At 43.3% G+C, this 18,194-nt stretch overlaps 1 protein-coding gene across 3 annotated transcripts in view; it reads left to right on the top strand.

Annotated features, from left to right (window-relative positions):
* Positions 1 to 18,194, top strand: part of PTPN3 (protein tyrosine phosphatase non-receptor type 3) — a 694,116-nt gene that overhangs the window by 551,226 nt on the left and 124,696 nt on the right. For all 3 annotated transcript variants that reach the window (XM_030204676.1, XM_030204692.1, XM_030204685.1), the window contains exons 17-19: positions 9,271 to 9,348; positions 10,516 to 10,572; positions 14,798 to 14,954. In XM_030204676.1, coding sequence (XP_030060536.1) covers positions 9,271 to 9,348; positions 10,516 to 10,572; positions 14,798 to 14,954 — 292 coding nt within the window. The remainder of the gene's footprint in view (positions 1 to 9,270; positions 9,349 to 10,515; positions 10,573 to 14,797; positions 14,955 to 18,194) is intronic.

Raw genomic sequence — 18,194 nt, 5'->3', positions numbered from 1 at the left:
AAGCAGCATAAAATGTATTGTACTGTTTTGGAATCTTGCCAGGTACTTGTGACCTGGATTGGCCACTGTTGGAAACAGGATACTGGGCTTGATGGACCTTCGTTCTGTCCCAGTATGGCAACATTTATGTACTTATGTAAATATAAGAGTAAGAAAAATATTTTTGAAGGGTTTTTTTTTAACCTGACTGGGATGTTCTGTAGAAGAGTTCCACTGGGCTCACAAAGGGCCAGGCAGTCCTCCAGGTTCTAGCAGCTTTTTGGTGGGTGGGTACTGATTGCTTCTCCCAGTGCTGGGCTGCAGTCTGCACTACACACGGCTGCAGGGGCAGGCCTGAAAGCTGCAGCTGCGGTGTTTCTCTACAAAATCGTTCTCTCTAATGGAGGACTGCTGTTTTCCTGCCACACTAGTAATAGGCACTGTCTGGGCTTGCTGTAATTTTTTTCACATAGCTGGGGCAAGCTACTGACCTCAGCTCACCTATGATTGTTCATGGAGCTTGTCTGGTGCCTAAAAGTGCAATCCTGATTGGGAAGCAAAGAGTCTTTTAGGCACCAGACAGGCTCCATGACCAATCACAGCTGAGCTGTGATCGGTAGCTTTCCTCAGCCATATAAAGGGAATATTGCAGGGGGTGGACGCGGGGGGGTGTTCCCCTTGCTACTTGTTCCGCCGCAGCAGCAGTTGTTTTGCAGGAGGAGGCCTGGGATTAAGTGCCGCGTTTGTGTGGTGCTTGGCATTTGAACTCCCATCTGCCTTATGGCACATCTGTGAGTTCGCACAGTTTGGGAAATGCTGAAATAAGGGCTAAAAGTCTTTACTGATTTATACTGTGAGCCCCCTCCCACCTTTTCTTTAGAGTCTTTTATATAGAGATCTGTGATAGGGAAATAGTTATACCAGGCTATAATCTATTCAAGAAGGACAGGGTAGGAAGTAAAGAGGAGGCATGGTAACATATAAAGGAGGAGGCAGTTTGAGTTCCTCGAAAAAGAGGGAATAGAACAATATACAGAACACACAGATGGAGGTTTAATTAAATCCATTCACAAATTCATCTTGCTGCTAGGTTATTTGATTGCTGGATGTTAATTTTGACATCCCAACTGCAGGGGAGAACTTTTCTGGCAACTTTTGAAAGGAACCTACATGAGAGAGGGTGATACTGGACCTGGTATTTACAAAAGGAAGAGTGTTTCTAATGTCATGGTGGGTGATTAAGGATCGTGTGATCACAAGATTGTGGTGTTCAATTTAGAGCATAAGTGGAGATGGTTCATTCAGATATTGAAGGTCTTTGTTAAATTGGAGTACCTCAAGTAGTCAGTAGTTTGATGGTAATAGCTAGAAGATGTAGCGGAACAGTTGGTAAGATGAGGAGGTGATATTTTAAGAACAATGAGCTTTTTTTTAAATTAAGGTAAGAGGAAAAAGATGGCAATCTAGGGAAGGAGGTTCTCTGGGGAGAGGGGGATCCGTTATTCCTATTTAAAACACTCTGGCCCTTTAAGTTGGCACCCTGGGAGCGGGGAAAACCGTATTTTCAAAAAAAGATGGATGCCCATCTTTTGTTTCAAAAATACCAAGGACGTCCTTAGATTTGGATGTTCTTAGAGATGGATGTCCTTAGACATGGACATCTTTAACTTTCGGCGATTTTTGAAACCAAAGAAGTCCATGTCAAAAACGGCCAAATGCAAGCCATTTGGACATGGGAGGAGCCAGCATTTGTAGTGCACTGGTCCCCATGACATGCCAGGACACCAGCCGGGCACCGTACGGGGCACTGCAGTGGACTTCTTAAATTGCTCCCAGGTTCTTAGCTCCCTTATGTCTGCTGAGCACCCCAACCCCCCCCCCCCCCCCCCCATCCACTACCCTCAACTGTACACCACTACCATAGCCCTTACGGGTGAAGAGGGCCACCTAGATGTAGGTTCAGTGGGTTTGTGGTGGGTTTTGGAGGGCTCGTTGTTTCCTCCATAAACGTAACAGGTGGGGGGGTATGGGCCTGGGTTCGCCTGTCTGAAGTGCACTGCAGTACCCACTAAAACTGCTCCAGGGACCTGCATGCGCTGTCATGGACCTGAGTGTGACATCTGAGGCTGGCACGAAATATTTTTAAAGATGTTTTTTGAGGGTGGAAGGGGGTTAGTGACCTCTGGGGGAGTAACGGGAGGTCATCCCCAATTCCCTCAGGTGGTCATCTGGTCATTTTGGGCACCTTTTTGTGCCTTATTTGTAAAAAAAAAAAAAAAAAAAACGTCCGGGTGAAAATGTTGATGTTTTACTTTAGGACGTCCCTGCTTTTTTCAGTTATGGCTCAAAGACGTCCAAGTGTTAGGCACGCCAAAGTCCTGCCTTCACCATGCCTCCGGCACGCCCCCTTGAAATTTGGACGTCCTTGTGACGGATTGCAATTGGAGACATCCAAAATCAGGTTTCGATTATACCGATTTGAACGTCTCTGGGAGATGGACATCCATGTTCCGATTTATGTCGAAAGATGGATGTCCATCTCTTTCGAAAATGAGCCTGTTAGCGACTTGTGTGCCTAAATTCTAATCAGTGCCAATTAATGCTCATTATTGCTTAAGTGCTGCTATAATCACTCGTTATCTTGTTAAGCTTGTCGAGTTATGCGCATTGTTATAGAATCTACGCCAATTTCAGTGTGGATCTCTAGGCGCGTTATATAGAATCCAGGGGTTAATGTGTATTAAAAAGCAAATATTGACTACCTCTTTTAGTCTCGCACATTATACATGACAACTGTGGTAGACTACTCAGAAATCTGTTTTCAGGTGCATCCAAAGGTGTTATTTTCCAATAAGAGGATGACTAGTTGACCCCATCCATGTCAACTTTGGGTTTTGCTCCAAACTTCAGTGCTGCTGCTGTGACATGTTGCCAAGGATTGTCCCTGTGGTGCCTCAGTTCTATTGGAGTTGGGGAAAATGCAGAAAATTAGTAGTATGAATTGAGGTGAATGCACTGTAGCTCAGAAAAAGCAGATTCCAAAGGAACAGGAAGAGACTACCTGGCCAAAGATTAGGCACCATTGAAGCATGAGTTCCATGAAAATGCTCCAGAATTCAGGAGCCCCATCACAAGTAATGCATAATGTGAAAGGTGTTTCGCATGTGTAAACTCCATGTCTATTACATAACAGTTCTGAGAAAGTCATACTGCTCTTTCATGATTTATAGATGACTAGTACTGTTTGTCATTGAAGTAGTGTGTAGCTTAGTAATTTTCATCTTAACAAGGCATCTCAAAAGATTTGTAGACTGGTTTTCTGTGGTTTATTTTATATATGCTGGTTGTTTTTATTGTAGAATAAAGTAGGACTGGGCAGTTGGAATTTTAAGCTAGTTTGTTAAATGGAAGACCTCCCTTACTACCACTTATTTCTATAGCAGTACTAGACTTACTCAGTGCTTTACACAAACATGTAAGGGATGCCCCCTCTCTATAGGTTTACAATCTATTCAAGATAGACAAACAATAAGGGATTAGGGAGTTACATTTATTATCAGAATGATTAAAACAACATGGTTATTGAACAGGTGAATAAGGGGTTGAGAGTTAAAAGCAGCCTCACAAAGGTCCTAGATTTGAATGGGGCCAGACACGGAGCATAACGTACTGATTCTGGAGTTCTATTCCAGATGTAAGTCACAGTAAGATAGAAAGGTCTGGAGCTTGTAGTGGAGGAGAAAGGTACAGATAATAGTGACTTCCTGCGGAGGGGTGTATGGAGAGGATAAATACAGAAGACCTGCTGAATGAATGAATGCACTTGTAAGTCAGTATGAGAAGTTTGAACTGTGTACAGAAAAGGGATAAGGAGCCATTGAAGTGAGTTGAATAATGGGTTAGGTGAGTGTAGCAACACTGGTGGAAGATAAGTCATGCAGTAGAATTTTGAACAGACTGAAGGGGGAAAAGAGATGTTTTAGTGGGAGATCTGTGAGGAACAGGTTGCAGTAATTGAAACAAGGTGATGAGAGTATGGATAAGGGTTTTGGTTGTGTGGTCAGAAAGGGAGAGATGAACTTTGGTTGTGATACAGAATAAGAAAAGACAAGGAAAAAGTCTTAGATGCAAAGAGAGGAGATTACACCGAGGTTGCAAGCCGAGGAGACAGAGAAGATGAGTGTTATCCATAGAAACAGACAATTGGGGGAGGGAGGGGGGAGAGGAGAGCTGGATTTAGGGGGAAAGATGAGAAGTTCAGCTTTGGCCATGCTGAGGTTCAGATGGCGACAAGACATTCAGGCAGTAATGTTAGACCAGCAGGCTGAGGCTTGGGTCTAGGTTTCTGCTGAAATTTGTAGTGTGGAGAGAGAGAGAGATCTGGGAGTTGTTAGCGTAAAGATGGTATTGAGAACCATGGAAAGATTTTAGAGCACAAAGAGAACAAGTATAGAGAGAGAAGTCTGAAGACATAGCACTGATGTACACTGACTGATTGTGGGATACCAGTGGAAGAGGATTCATCAGAGCATACACTAAAAGTGCCATGGGAGAGAGAAGAGGAAAATCAACACAGAATAGAGCCCCAAAATGCAAGTGAGAATAGTGTATCTAAGGTTTTGTTAGTGATCAACAGTGTCAAAAGCAGCAGATAGGTCAAGAAGGATGAGGACTACCTTGAATCTGGCCAGGAACAGAATCCCTTATGAAGAAAAGATGAACAGGGTAGGGCTCTTCAGCTTGGGAAAAGAGCTAACTGAGAGGAGACGTGATCATTATTTTTAGAATCATGAGTGGGTTGGAACAGTTAACTAAAGAATGGTTGTTAAATCCTTCAAACACCACTAAAGCAAGAGGACACTCAACTACCAGCAGAGTGAGAGTAAACCACTGAAAGCATATTTTCACCCAGGATATAATAAAATTGTTGAATCTGCTGCTTAGCTGGGTAGGCTTGAAACAAACCATGAGAAACTGCTTCTGTTTTTTGGGGATTTGCTGTGACTAGGACTGGCCACTGTTACAATGGATCATGATCTGACTCATGATCTGACTCAGCATAACTTACCTTACATTCTTATATGAGGTAGAACTACTTGAAAGGAAGGGCTCTCAGGCGCTCATACTCATTTCTTTAACTATGTTTGATGAGCTCTCTATATAATATGCAGAGTAATGGTAAAACACTACCATATTTATGACCCACAATTAATATTTTTATTCCGGTGGTGTGCATTAGACTTTATGGACACAGTTGCAGGAAAATAAATTGCTATCAGTGTGAAAGTTGGCTCTGTTCTGCCACCTGCCACCTCAGTCTCTCTGTTTCTCTTCTTTTGAAGTCCACTCCGTCCGCCTATTCATTCCTTTGCCTCTTCGAATGGCAGTTATTTATCGTCCCCCTGATAAATCCCTTTCATCCTTTGTCAGCGACTTCTTTCATGATCCTTCCTCCCCCTCCCTCATCCTTGGCGACTTTAACATTCATGCCAATGATCCCTCCAACTCTTACGTCTCCCAGTTCCTCACCTTAACATCCTCCTTCAATCTTAAACTATGCTCCACTTCCCCTACCCACCAAAATGGTCACTGGCTTGATCTTATCTTCTCCCATAACTGCTCTCCCTCCAATTCCCTTACCTTAAATCTTCCCCTTTCTGACCATCACTCTTAAACTTCCTCCCGCGTCCAATCTTAACCAATTTATCTAGAAATCTCCAGGCCATTGACCCTACTATCCTATCCTCCAATGTCTCGAACCTTTTCTCTACCACTACACCATCCAAATCCGTCAATGATGCCGTCTCTTCCTAAAACACTATTCTATCCTCTGCCCTAGACACTCTTGCACCTCTCATGCCCCGTCCTATAAGACGTACCAAACCCCAACCCTGGCTAACCCCTAAAGTCCGCTACCTACATTCCTGTACCCGTTCCGCTGAATGCCTCAGGCTGAAATCTCGCACCCTTGCTGACTTCTTACACTTCAAGTTCATGTTGACCTCCTTCCAATCTGCTCTCTTGCTTGCCAAACAAGACTACTACATCCAGCTGACTAATTCTCTCGGCTCAAACACTCGACTTCTCTTCGCCACACTTAACTCTCTCCTCAAGATGCCTCCACCCCAACTCCCCCCTCACTATCTCCCCAGACCCTAGCTGAGTTCTTCCACGACAAGGTTCAGAAGATAAATCTTGTGTTCTCTACCAAACCATTTGTCCCTCCCCCTGTTTCCTCAACCCCTCCGTCCTTTTCCTCCTTTCCTGAGGTCACCGATGAAGAAACATCACATCTTCTCTCCTCCTCAAAACGAACTACCTGTTCCTCTGATCCCATTCCTACCCACCTTCTTAACACTGTCTCTCCTACTCTCACCTCTTTTATCTGTCATATCCTCAATCTCTGTCTTTCCACTGCAAGCATTCCTGATGCCTTCAAACATGCTGTGGTCACACCGCTCCTGAAGAAGCCTTCGCTTGACCCTACCTGTTCTTCCAACTATCGACCCATCTTCCTCCTCCCCTTCCTTTCCAAGTTACTTGAACACGCCGTTCACCACCGCTGTCTTGACGTCCTCTCATCTCATGCTGTTTTTGACCCACTCCAATCTGGCTTTCGCCTTCTTCATTCACCTGAAACTGCACTTGCAAAAGTTTCCAGTGACCTGTTCCTAGCCAAATCCAAAGGTCTCTATTCTATCCTCATCCTTCTCGATCTATCCGCCGCTTTTGACACTGTTGATCGCAGCCTACTTCTTGATACACTGTCTTCATTTGGATTCCAGGGCTCTGTTCTTTCCTGGTTCTCCTCCTACCTCTCGCTTCACACCTTTAGTGTACAGTCTGGTGGATCCTCTTCCACTTCTATCCCTCAACCAATCGGTGTGCCTCAGGGTTCTGTTCTCGATCCTCTCCTGTGTCCATCTACACTTCTTCCCTTGGCTCTCTGATATCATTGCATGGCTTTCAATACCATCTGTATGCTGATGACTCCCAATTTTACCTCTCTACCCCTGAAATCTCAACCAGCATCCAGACCAAGGTTTCAGCCTGCCTGTCTGATATCGCTGCCTGGATGTCCCAACGGCATCTAAAACTTAACATGGCCAAAACCGAGCTTCTCATCTTCCCCCTAAACCTACCTCTCCTCTCCCCCCTTTCTCTATTTCTGTGGATGGCACTCTCATTCTCCCTGTCTCATCAGCTCGTAACCTTGGGGTCATCTTTGACTCCTCTCTCTCCTTCTCTGCTCATATTCAACAGATTGCCAAAACCTGTCGTTTCTTTCTGTATAACATTAGCAAAATCCGTCCCTTCATCTCTGAGCACTCTACCAGAACCCTTATCCACACTCTTATCACCTCTCGTCTTGATTATTGTAGCCTGCTTCTCACCGGCCTCCCTCTTAGCCATCTCTCTCCTCTTCAATCAGTCCAAAACGCTGCTGTGCGACTCATTTTCCGCCAAAGTCGCTATGCTCACATTAGCCCCCTTCTTAAATCACTTCATTGGCTTCCTATCCGTTTCCGTATTCAGTTCAAGCTTCTCTTATTGACCTATAAGTGTATTCATTTTGCCACTCCCCAGTACCTCTCCACTCTTGTCTCTCCATACGCCCCCCCCCCCCCCCGGGTACTCTGTTCTGTAGGCTGTCTCCTCTCTCTGTCTTCTGCCTCTCACTGACCAAGATCTGAACTGGGGGCTATCTTCTCTCTCCCCCCCCCCCCTACACTGACCAGGATCTAAGCTTGGAGCTGTCTGTGCTGGCAGAGGCACAGTACTGCATTTGGGTTGGTCCTCGAAGCAGAAGGGAGATCCTAGCTGCCATGGGTGGTACTTGTGAAGGAGGAGGATGCCTGTTCAGTCCTCTCTCTCAGGCATTGCCTGGGGCATCTATAATCTTCCTTTGGTTCCAAGGGCCTCCTCGCCCACAGCACTGTGCCTCTACTGGCCTAGACGGCCGCAGCTCCAGATCTCCGATCAGTGCGGGTGGGAGAGAGGACTTTTAGATGCCTTCCATTTGGGCGCCAATGTGTATAGGCGCTTAAAAGTCCGGATTCAATCCAGAGAATTACTTTAAAGTTCTGACAGTGTTCTTCAGAGTAGAGACCTGCACGGGAATGGGGTTCAATGGAATCCTGCGGAATCTACAGGAATCCCCTCTGGGGCTGCGGGGTTCCCTCGGGGATGGAAGCCGTTCCCGCGGGGTTCCCACAGGGACAGAAGTCTTTCCTGCCAGCCTCTCACATACAAAGTACCAAATTCTTTGAGTGCCACCCCCTCCTCCTCTTTGCTTTAACAGCTCTGGTTTAGAAAGTCTTCCATTAACCCTCTCTGCTCCTGGGCTGATGCAAAGGCCTCAGCTCTGACACAGACACAAGCATCAGAGGTCACCTGACCGACTGGTGCATGCATCTGGTGACCTCTCAGCACACAGTGCCAGCAAATCAAAGACGAGCCTTACATGTGTGCACTAGAGTGTTCCAACTCCCAACTTCCATTTCTTCCTTGCCTACAGTGCTTCAGCTCGAATCCAGAGACTGAGAGATAACCGGAATTTTTTTTTTGTTTAGGTACCATTAAATTCTTCTGGGGACGGGTAATATTCCAGTGGGGATGGGTGGGTCAGGTAAGATTCTAGCAGGGGTGGGTAAGATTCCAGCAGGGATAGGTTAGATTTCTTTTCCTGTGCAAGTCTCTACTTCAGAAAGACTGAGATTCCCTAGAAATCTGCAACTTCAGCAGCCTTTGACTTTAAAGAAGAATTTGACTGTTGTACCCAGGCTGTTGCTTCCTATATAAGGCTTTGACTGCTGGCTCATTCTAACTCTCCATAAATTTTCTGATCAGTTTTATGCTGTTGGGTTTTTGTTGTTGTTGTTGTTGTTTTTGTTTTCCTGCACTATGTGTGTTCTGTTTTGTGCTCCATTTTTTAAAAATGTTTGTGTGATTTGATTTTATCAATTGAAATAGTACAAGCATATATTCATCCACCTCCTAGTTTCTCCTGTGATTATCGTATCTGTGCCTTTGATTCCTGAATAGGATTAGCAAATTTGAAATAATGGGCATGCATAGGAGCAGGCAAATTAGTGGTGCTGTACTGTACCTCATGCATCTTTACTTTTATTCAACTTCATGTGTTTTTTTTTCCATTAAAATCTAGTTTAATCAATATAAACATCAAAGCCTGTTTAAAGTTTATTTCAAAATGTTATGCACTTGGGGATTGCAGGGGTTTACTGAATGTTAACAAGCCTGCCAATAACCTTTCTGTTTGATTCCTGGCAGAATGAAGTTGTCGATGGAGACTTGCTTTTGCTACACATCACACCAGACGAAGAAGGGAAATTTGGGTTTAATTTGAAGGTACTATAAACCTGGTGTAAGACACTCTAGCACCAAATTATGGGTGGTTTTTGTCTTTAAAATGTTCACCACATTTGTAATGAGGGGTCAACATAAGTTCATCCTTTGCTATTGAGTAAATGTACTCTTTAGACAATGTAATGCATTCCAGTTAAGAACAATTGTAATCTGTGTTTTTTTGTTTTAGAAGTGGTGGTACTATGTGTCTGCTGCAGCCATTTTGATTCGGCAGCGGGCAGGAACAACTAGGCTCCATTCCTACCCCTTGAAAAGGCCACTAGATCACTAGGGTTTGTTACGATAGGCCCAGTGAAGGCTTGCAGGGTGGTCAGGCAGCCCAGAGCTCAGGTCTCTGCTGGGGTTAGGGAGGTGGTAGCAGCGGCATGACCCGTTTTCTGCAAGAGGGACACGGTGGTGCGCATTTTTTTACCAGGAGGGGGGGGGCAGGCAGGGAGGGCAAGTCGTTTTCAGTTTTGGCTTCGGTTCTGGCTGAAACCGAGCGGTGAATTTTGACCACAGATTTGGATTCGGTTTCGGCCAGAACCAAAACCACTGATTTTGGTTGGCCTTTGTTTGCAAGCAATGTGTACTAATTTCTTTGTTAATCACCTGTTATGGAAATGGGATGGAGTAGATGGAGACACTGTTTTTACAATCAAAGTGGAGGTGGTTACTGTGCATTAACTGCTAATACAGTGATAACACGGCACAATGAATTGCTATCTCAGTAGGTGGAGCTAAATGCATTATGTTTATCAGTGGTACAGTTAATGCACATGTAAAAATAAGTTTTTCTGTGCATTAACTGAATGAAAAACTGCTAGGAATCCTCCCACCATTTAGCGCAGACATTTTGCTATTACCACACATTAATTTTGGCAGTTATCACATAGCTACTGCAAGTTATTAAATAGGCCCCTTAAACTGTTAAAAGCACAATCTATTTTTTTTTGGGGGGGGGGGGGCTCACAGTTTTTCAAGGCTCACTGTAGGTCTTGCAACTACTTTCTCGGTGAAATCACAAGGAGACATCCTATTTGTATTTTTCAGCCTTTGTTTCCATGTGATATGTACTTCTATCATAAGATGGTTTATTAGGTATGTGATGGAAAATAATAAATTCATTGTTAGAATTTTTATACTTGCATGTTTTTTTTATATACACAGGGGGGTGTTGATCAGAAAATGCCATTAGTGGTCTCCAGAATTACTCCAGAGTCACCTGTAAGTACAAAACCTCTTTCCTGCATGTTTTAGTGACTTAGAAAACGTATCGTGATGGCCAACTTGCAAAGTGGTCCAGATGCATATGTCTTGTGCAACAGTGGTTACATTTCTTCAAAGCAAATTAACACAAAGCTGACTTAGTCAATGTTGGGCTATGACTGTGTGAATCCCTCAGTTTGTGATCTGTTGAGGTCCTTTGACATGTTAGAGTAAAAAAAAAAAAAAATCAACCAAACAATAATAAACATATTTTGTGATTCCTAACTATGAATTACTGCAGACTAAAAAAAATTAAAAACTTCTCTTCTAAAAAAATTTAGACGTGTGCAAAAAAAGTATCCATATGGCTATCTACAGGACAGAGTCAAATACCTAAGCAAATGAGGAAAGTCTACCAGCCAAGCTAAAGAAAGGCTGCTTAAAGGAAACAGAGAAAATGACAGCAGATAAAAGCCATATGGTCCATCCAGTCTGCCCATCCATATATGGTATGTCTTTATATGCTTTATGATGAACACGACTGACCATTGTAGTAGCTGCCCTCTGGACTGACTCCATCTAGAAACTGCACCTTCAAAAAGATATAACCAGGCATGTTCATCATAAAACATACAAAGACATACTCAATATGTGTATTTTGGAAGAAGGACAAGAGAGAGGCGATATGACAGACACTTGCATTTAAATATCTCCACAGCATAAAAGCATATGGGACAGGTCTTTGTGGAACAAGAGAGTATAAGATGAAGGGGGATAGTGTCAAAAGTAATTTAAGGAAATACTTCTTTACAGAAAGGGTGTTGTATGCGTGGAATGACCTCCCAGTGGAGATGGTGGAGACGAGGACTGTATCCGATTTCAAGAAAGCATGGGACAGGCATGTGGGACCTCTTAGGGGGGAGGAAGAGATAGTGGATGATATGGATGGGCAGACTGGATGGACCATATGGCTTTTATCTGCTGTCATTTTCTCTGTTTCCTTTAAGCAGCCCTTTCTAACTTTAAGTTAGAAAGGGCAATGGTCAAAGCCACAAGGATGCCTGGGTGCATAAGAAGAGGAATGGCCAGCTGAAAAAAAGGTGGTGATAGGCCTCTGTATAAGTCTTCAGAATTGCTCCAGAGACTTATACAGAGGCCTTTCACCACCTTTTTTTTCTGCTGGCCATTCCTCTTCCTATGCACCCAGGCATCCTTGTGGCTTTGGCCATCGCCCTTTCTGTTTGGCCATCTTAAGAGTGTTAAATGATCACCCCCATCTCTCGTTCTTCTTTGGGTTTCTGTAGCCCTAGTGCACAACTCTGCATTTTTTAGCATTAAATCTTGGTTGTCAATTTCTGGGCCATTCTTCTGGCTTAGCTAGATCCCTCCTCATGCTATCTGCACCATCATCCGCAAAGAGGCAAATCTTACCCAACAGCCCTTCTGCAATATCACTCACAAAGATATTAAGAGCCGGGCCAAGGACCAATCCCTGAGGTACATCACTGGTAACATCCTTTTCCTCTGAATGAACTTTATTTACTACCACCTTCTGTCTTCTTCCGCTTAACCAGTTTCTAACCCAGTTAGTGACTTTTTGGTCCAGGCCAAGGGCAGTTATGCCCAGATGATCAAAAGCCCTGCGCTGTTCCAAACAGCACTCTAAAAATAGCGCTGGGACAGTGCAGGGCTATACCGCCCCTAAGATCAGAATAGCTTGTGAATTTATGCAAGCTATATCTCTGATCATAGGGTAAAAGTGCAGGAAGATTGTGCCTATTAACATCCTGGTACTATATAAGGCGATCTAATACAAACTCCCACCTTTAAATAGATAATTTAATTTTCCTAACAGCAACTGTTCTAATTGTTCTGGTTCAAAAAGCACATTATTAAAATCAGGAAATGTAAAATAACATTTAGAGGGGAATTAAAAAAAAAAGTGGCCAAGGGTCCTGTAATCCATTTAATTCCAGAAACCTCATTCACATCATCCCCACCCTTCATTCCCCTTCTCTTACCCCTACCTCACACCCTCACTTGTATTCCCAATCCATCTAACAGCCCCCCTCCCGCTCTTACATGCCATTTGCTAGGTCCTCAGTGCCACCCCCACAGTCTCTTCCATTCATAATTCCCCTGTACTGTCCCCTCTCCCCAACCACTCTCCCATTCAACTATCAAGTCTCTGTTCTTCCCCTCTTTTCTTCCTTCCTATAGCTGCGGGCTGGGCAATTAAAACCTGCTCTTTTTGAAATGTGGTGCTGTGTCTGCTGAGCCCTATCCAGTTCAAACATTGATCTGTTTCAATTATGTGGTTCAAAATGTAAATGGTTGAACTGTGTAGGGCTCTGTAGACACAGCACCATATTTGAATCACATGTGTTGGCAGCTATTGGAAGGAAGGAAAGAGGGGCCTTGCAATCCAGAACCGGAGCTGTGGCTCCAGCCAGACCAGCTTAAAGGTATTCTTTGGTTGTGGTTAAGGTGGCAATCCATTTTTTCAGGTTGCACCTCCCACCCTGTAGTGATGCCTTTGTGTAGATCCCATGATTTTCCCAACCTGCAGGGCCAGCCCAAGGTCATTGGTGAACCTTCAGCCTTGTTTCTCCTCTCCACCCTTACCCCTGGGGCATCTCAAGGCTCACCCCCCCCCCCCCCCAATAATTCAGCATCTATTCTTCTGCTCCCTACACCCCCAGGTGACAGACTTCTCCCCTTCTTCTCCCTAGGAACCTAAGGGGGGGGGGGCAACATCTTTCCTTCTCCTCTTTCTATCCCCAAGTTGGCCAACATCTCATTTTTCCTTCTTTTTCCCACCGCAACAGTCCCATTCTAATATGGTGCCCTCCCCCCCCCCCCCCCCCCCATTCCCTGACAGAACAAGTAGTGGTTGAGTGTGGGCCTGTCCATATAGAGCTCATGTAGTGGCCACTCTTGAGCTTTGGGGATGGTGATATTGGTGGCACCCATATGTTGCATGGATGTCCAAATCCCAGTTTATAAAGCCAGGATAGAGATGCCTAAAATTGAAGTGCATTCTTAAGGTAGTGGGATGTGGTCTGAGCATGTTTTAGGAGTGACTAAAATCTTGACCTCCAACTCTAGTCTGATCAGTAAGGGGAAGGGATGTCTGTGTGCAAAAAGATGGACGTAGGTATTTGGAACTGGTATCCAACACGTCCAGATTATGGAAAACTGTGCCAATTGAATACCTCTCCACTGAAGATAATGAGCGTTACCCCCTTTAATCCCCCAGTGGTTGCTGCCCCCTCTCTGAATGTGAAACTGGAAAGGGATACCGGTCTCTGTGACAGTTTCAGTAACTATGACCATTCATGGTACTAAAAAATGTTTTACATTCATTTCTTATATATTACCAGCAAGCCTGAAGGCTATTGAAATAGTATATATTAAGGTACAGTAGGTATTTTGTTTCTGTCCCTGGAGGGCTCATAATCAAAAAAAATTTAAAAAGAGCAAGCTGCAGTGGGATTTGAACCAGGATCCCTGGGTCCCCTGGTTCTCAGCCAGATCCTTTAATGTTCATGCTGGCCGTAAGCAGCACATGGATGTTCATTTCTCTTGTATTTTAGAACAGGCTGTATGTTGGCAGCTGCTATTCTAAAATGCTAGTACCACCTGCAATGTACCGAGCTGGATATCCTTATTCTGAGTTGGATGTCTTTTCTAAAATGCTATTCTATATCAGCAGTAAAAACAAATATCAAAATCTACTAATAATTGCTCAAGAAACTGAAATTATTTAGGACTTCTAAAGTTATTGTTGTCTTTTTTTTTTTTTTTTGAGAGCGGGATTTTTTTTTTGTTTTTTTTTTTTAAAGTTTATTTATGTTTGTTGTTAACTGATCTGTCAGTTTGAGGATTCCTGTAGTTGTAGTCTGGTGACCAATGCTGCTGAAATTAAGGAACTTTTGTATATTTGTCGCACACCCCAAACTCATCCCTTCATATCTTGAGGATGACCACTTTAGGTATCATTTCTTTTGATGAAACTTTAGGATATGAAGAAGGTTAAAAACTTGCTTTTGGCAAGTGAAATTTTCCTTCACGTCTTCAGTAGAGAAGATAAAGATGTTTCCTCTGACTTGTAAACTATAAAACTATTTTTTTGAACTATTATTAAACTATCAATTCACTTCCCTGCCTTCCCATCCTACCTCAACCTGCTTGTAAAGAGTAGGAATGAATTGACAGCATAAATGTTCTGGTTTTCATACAGGCTGATAAGTGCATTCCAAGGCTGAATGAAGGTGATCAAATAGTATTAATCAATGGGCGAGACATCTCGGAGCATACACATGACCAAGTTGTTATGTTCATAAAAGCCAGCCGGGAGTCACACACACGAGAGCTTGCACTGCTGGTCAGGCGAAAAGGTAACTATAGATCACTGCAAGCAAAGGTGGTGGGAGAGGGGACTATAATTGAGTTTGAAATTAACTTAGAACAGCACACAATTTGATCTCTGTGTAATCCATCCTGGTAGCATCTATATAATACAAGTAATTTCTTATTTAAAAAAAAAACTTTCTAAACATATGGAAAAAGTTATTTATTTAACAGATACAAATGAGAGATACTAACTTAACCATATATACTCACATATAGGTCACAACATTTTTGAACTTTTTAAAGACAAAATGTTGGGGGGGCAAGCAACCTATACGCAGGATCTCCCCTTCATACCCCACTCCCAGTCCAGTATCTCCTCTCCTGGATTATCGTATGGTGGGGGTGGAGGTGAGCAAGAGAAGGCATTTGCCACTTGCTGCTGCTGCCTACTACTGCTGCATCACCCTTCCAATTACTACTTGATTACTACCTTCCATAGAAAGCTATGTTGTGGAATGTAAAAAATTACTTTGCCTTTTGGAGGAGTTGTTACATTACTATCTTCCATTGGGGAGCAGCTGCCAGCAGGTTCTCCCCCTTATTTCCCTATGTGACCACTTTTTTTCAAACCTCTTCCTGGAGCTCCAAAACTGTTTCTGAAACAGCTTTGGAACTCTGGGCAGATGTTTGAAGGAAAGTGCTTGCATAGAGAAAGGAAGGGGTGAATCTGCTGGCAGCTGCTGTCCTCAGGACCGGGGGAAGAGCCTGCGGGGGGGGGGGGGGGGGGGGGGGGGAGGCAGGACTGGGAAGAGAAGGGAGATGCTGGCCATTTGACCTATACATGAGTCGTCAGATGGGGATGAAAGTTAGGGTACAACTTATGTGTGAAGCTTGCTTATATGCAAGTATATATGGTAAGTGTTAGAGAGCATGAAACTATCATTTGTGAGTGAATAATAGTGATGTGTATTTGTTTTCATGTCCTAAAAAAATGATGCTCACAAAATCCAATTTACCATACATTAACCTATGCAAAGGAATTTCTATAAGAACATAAGAATATAGTCATACTGAGTCAGACCAATGGTCCATCTAGCCCAGTATCCTGCGTCCTACAGTGGCCAATCCAAGTCACAGGTACCTGACAGAAACCCAATTAGTAGAACATTCTATGCTACCAATTCCGGGGCAAGCAGTGGCTTCCCCCATATCCATCTCAATAACAGACTATGGACCTTTCCTCCAGGAACTTGTCCAAACCTTTATACACTAACTGCTGTTACCACATCCTCCGGCAACAAGTTCTAGAACTTAACTATTGTTTGAGTGAAAAATTATTTCCTCCTATTTGTTTTAAAAATATCTCCATGTAACTTCATTGAGTGTCCCCTGGTCTTTGTACTTCTTGAAAGAGTGAAAAATTGATTTACTTTTACCCATTTTACACCACTCAGGATTTTATAGACCTCAGTCATATCCCCCTTCAGCCGTCTCTCTTCAAGCTGAAGAGCCCTAACCTCTTTAGCCTTTTCTCATTTGGGTGGAGTTCACCTCCTTTATCATTTTGGTCACTCTTCTTTGAACTTTTTCTAAATCCACTATATCTTTTTTGAGATACAATGACCAGAACTGAAAACAATACTCAAGGTGAGGTCACACCATGGAGCATTGAACAGTTATACTGTATGATAATTATTAGTAAAGTTTGAAACTTTAAAAAAGTTCTAAAATCTTGGAAAATGTGTGAAAATAGCACAACAATTAATCAAAAGTCTTTACCATGCACATCCCAAGAATGTAATGTAATCGAGGCTTGTGTTAGTTACTTCTGAGTTGTAAATTAGGGGTTCTTTAAGGGTAAAAAAATAATTTTGTTTACCATTGGTTCTATTGCTTGGTACCTTTTCTAGTGGAATTGTCTGTGCAGAAAAGGCACACAAACTAGTAGAAGATACAAGGCAAACCAGGGGAGTAGTGAGAGAATAGGAAGTGGTGTATTTTTGTGTGTTTTCCAGTAAACATCTATTTAAATTTTTTTTGCATTTTATTACTTTATCAGTGAAAAACCTGTGTCAAAAGCCCTAAATATTGTACATTCTTATATACGTGAACAATATTCCAGACTTTTAAGAAAAATATGCTAGGTTTTTAAATCACCTAATAATCGTACTTATCTGCCTGAGGGGTGAAAAACACTAAATATTTGCCCAGATCAAGTGCAAAGTTTGCCTATGTATTCAGTATTAAGAAGTGCATACACTTGTGCAAGGATCTTCTATCAGGGTTTTCTATTGTAGTGTGAGCAGCCATTATACAGAGTAAGGTAATTCTGCTACTGAGACTGGTGGCATCCAATTGGTCCGTCTCCAGTAGGACAGAGAGAGACGAAATGTTTTCTAGGGTTTGGGAGAAATGATGAAAATGTCCTACTGGAAAAAAACTATGAAGCGGGTAACAAAGCTCTCTAGGTTTTGAAACTTCATTACAAGTGATTTTTCTCGGTTATGTCATAGCTACTAACCTAATAAACTGACAAGTGCACACGATATTCCTGTAATGTCTGAGCACCTCACAGTCTATAGGATGCCCCTAAAAGAGCAACAGAAATAGAACAAAAGTTGTCAGTAAGAAGAGGCAGTTGAGCAGACTGGTGAGCTATAACGACAGTATCTAATGTGCGGATTAAGATGTACTCATACACACCTATATATGTCTATGTATAGAATCATTTCCATATCATCATGCTGATCAATCCATAGACTGGTGGGTTGTGTCCATCTACCAGCAGGTGGAGATAGAGAGCAATCCTTTTGCCTCCCTATATGTGGTCATGTGCTGCCGGAAACTCCTCAGTATGTTCTCTATCTCAGCAGGTAGTGGTCACACACAGCAGCAGCTCTGGCTAGGTCTCCAAGCCTAATTTTTAGGTTTTGTTGAGTACCTGGGGTTGAGGGCTCTTCTTGAGCAAGTGCAAACCTGGTGGCGCCAGGTCCCTCCTTTTCTCCCCCCTCCCACTGGCTCCGTTAAAAAAAAAAAAAAATTTGACCGTCCTTAAGGGCGTTTATTTCGACGTTTATTTAAACGTTTATTGCAGCTACTCACTGGGACACCAGGTCGTTACAGCTCGGAGCGAGAAGCAGGTAATTTTTACCTTTTTATAGCGGGCAGGGGGTTCCCCGATCGATCTCCACGTGGCCTATGGCGTCGGAGGGCGAGGGCGCGAAGAATCGCTCCCCGGACCGCGTGTGCGCTTCTAGTGGGGATGCGGGGGTCTTAAAGTCTGA

The sequence above is a fragment of the Microcaecilia unicolor genome, chromosome 1, assembly GCF_901765095.1.
Source record: "Microcaecilia unicolor chromosome 1, aMicUni1.1, whole genome shotgun sequence".
In the NCBI taxonomy this organism is placed as follows: domain Eukaryota; kingdom Metazoa; phylum Chordata; class Amphibia; order Gymnophiona; family Siphonopidae; genus Microcaecilia; species Microcaecilia unicolor.
Note: the sequence above shows the minus strand (reverse complement) of the source record. Positions and strands in the feature narration are given on the sequence as shown.